The 1,127-nt window shown below is 39.8% G+C and overlaps 1 protein-coding gene and 1 pseudogene across 2 annotated transcripts in view; one reads left to right on the top strand and one right to left on the bottom strand.

Moving 5' to 3' along the window:
* LOC100953270 overlaps positions 1 to 246 on the top strand; it is a 980-nt pseudogene extending 734 nt beyond the window's left edge.
* The window catches only part of TADA2A (transcriptional adaptor 2A), a 70,097-nt gene that overhangs the window by 17,657 nt on the left and 51,313 nt on the right, over positions 1 to 1,127 (bottom strand). For both annotated transcript variants that reach the window (XM_003795616.3, XM_023516627.1), the window contains one exon: positions 602 to 645. In XM_003795616.3, coding sequence (XP_003795664.1) covers positions 602 to 645 — 44 coding nt within the window. The remainder of the gene's footprint in view (positions 1 to 601; positions 646 to 1,127) is intronic.

The following is a 1,127-nucleotide window of genomic DNA, read 5'->3' as shown; positions in this document are numbered from 1 at the left end:
GAGGCTCTGTCTCAAAAAAAAAAAAAAAAAAAAAAAAAACAAAAGCAACATGACCAACTCTATGAAAGATTTTGAATACATCTTGGCCAAGCTGTTGGCTGAGGCCCCTTCCAAAAACTTGTTGAGACAGCTAAGGAAGTCAAGGACAAGGCAAAGGAGATGGCACTGACAGCTACAGAGAAAGTCAAGGACCTAGCCAACAAGGCAGCCACCAAGAAGGAGCAGCAGTAGCAGCAATTTGTGTAGCTAGCCTACCACCACCACAGTATACCAGACTACTCAGCTCAACTGCCTCTGCCCTCTCCTCATTGTACTTTATTATTAAAAAATCAACTTCCAGCCCTATCCACTGTCTGAGCAGTGGATGTCCAATATGACATCTGCAGTGCATCAGGTATGTTATCCATGTCTCGAGCCAGGCCTGTTGTTCCCCAAACTGGGCAGGTGATGACAGAGATGTTGGTGATTTGCCCCTGATAACAGACTACATCTCAAGTGGCAATAAACACTAGACTGTAAGCTCAAAAAAAGTACTGTCATAAATTATTTTAAACTATTCAATAACACTGAAAGAAACTGTGAAATAACTGCTAATACTTACACTGAAACTTTCTAAGGTTGATTAATCCATGGTCTCTTATAATTCTAGAACAAAAAAACATAATAAGCTGTGTATTAGAATTAGTTTCATATTTAATCATATTTTCCACATGCAGATTTTATTAGACATCCTCAATACTCTTGAGGTTATAATATTGAGGTCCAAAGAAGTCATTCCCACAAACTTCTCCTGCAGGTTAGTGAATCACTAACACAACTTTAGGGTCTCAAGTATCCTGGGTTTTTCTTCTCCTTGTGCATAGTAGATGTTCAATAATACCTGCTGGATGAATGAATCAATGACCACTTAAAAATACTGAAAAACAGTTGTCTGTCACAAAAGATGAAAAAAGGAATTTACATCCATGTCATAAAATTAATCTATTCTGCTTGTGAATATGATAATTGAGAATAGCCATTTGAGGCTCAGCACCTATAGCTCAACCGGCTAAGGCGCCAGCCACATACACCTAAGGTGGCAGGTTCGAATCCCCAGCCCGGACCCGCCAAACAACAATGATGGCTGC

Source organism: Otolemur garnettii, unplaced genomic scaffold (genome assembly GCF_000181295.1).
Source record: "Otolemur garnettii isolate 467f Iridium unplaced genomic scaffold, OtoGar3 scaffold00094, whole genome shotgun sequence".
NCBI classification, from domain to species: Eukaryota; Metazoa; Chordata; class Mammalia; order Primates; family Galagidae; genus Otolemur; species Otolemur garnettii.
This window is presented reverse-complemented; position numbering and strand designations above follow the sequence as displayed.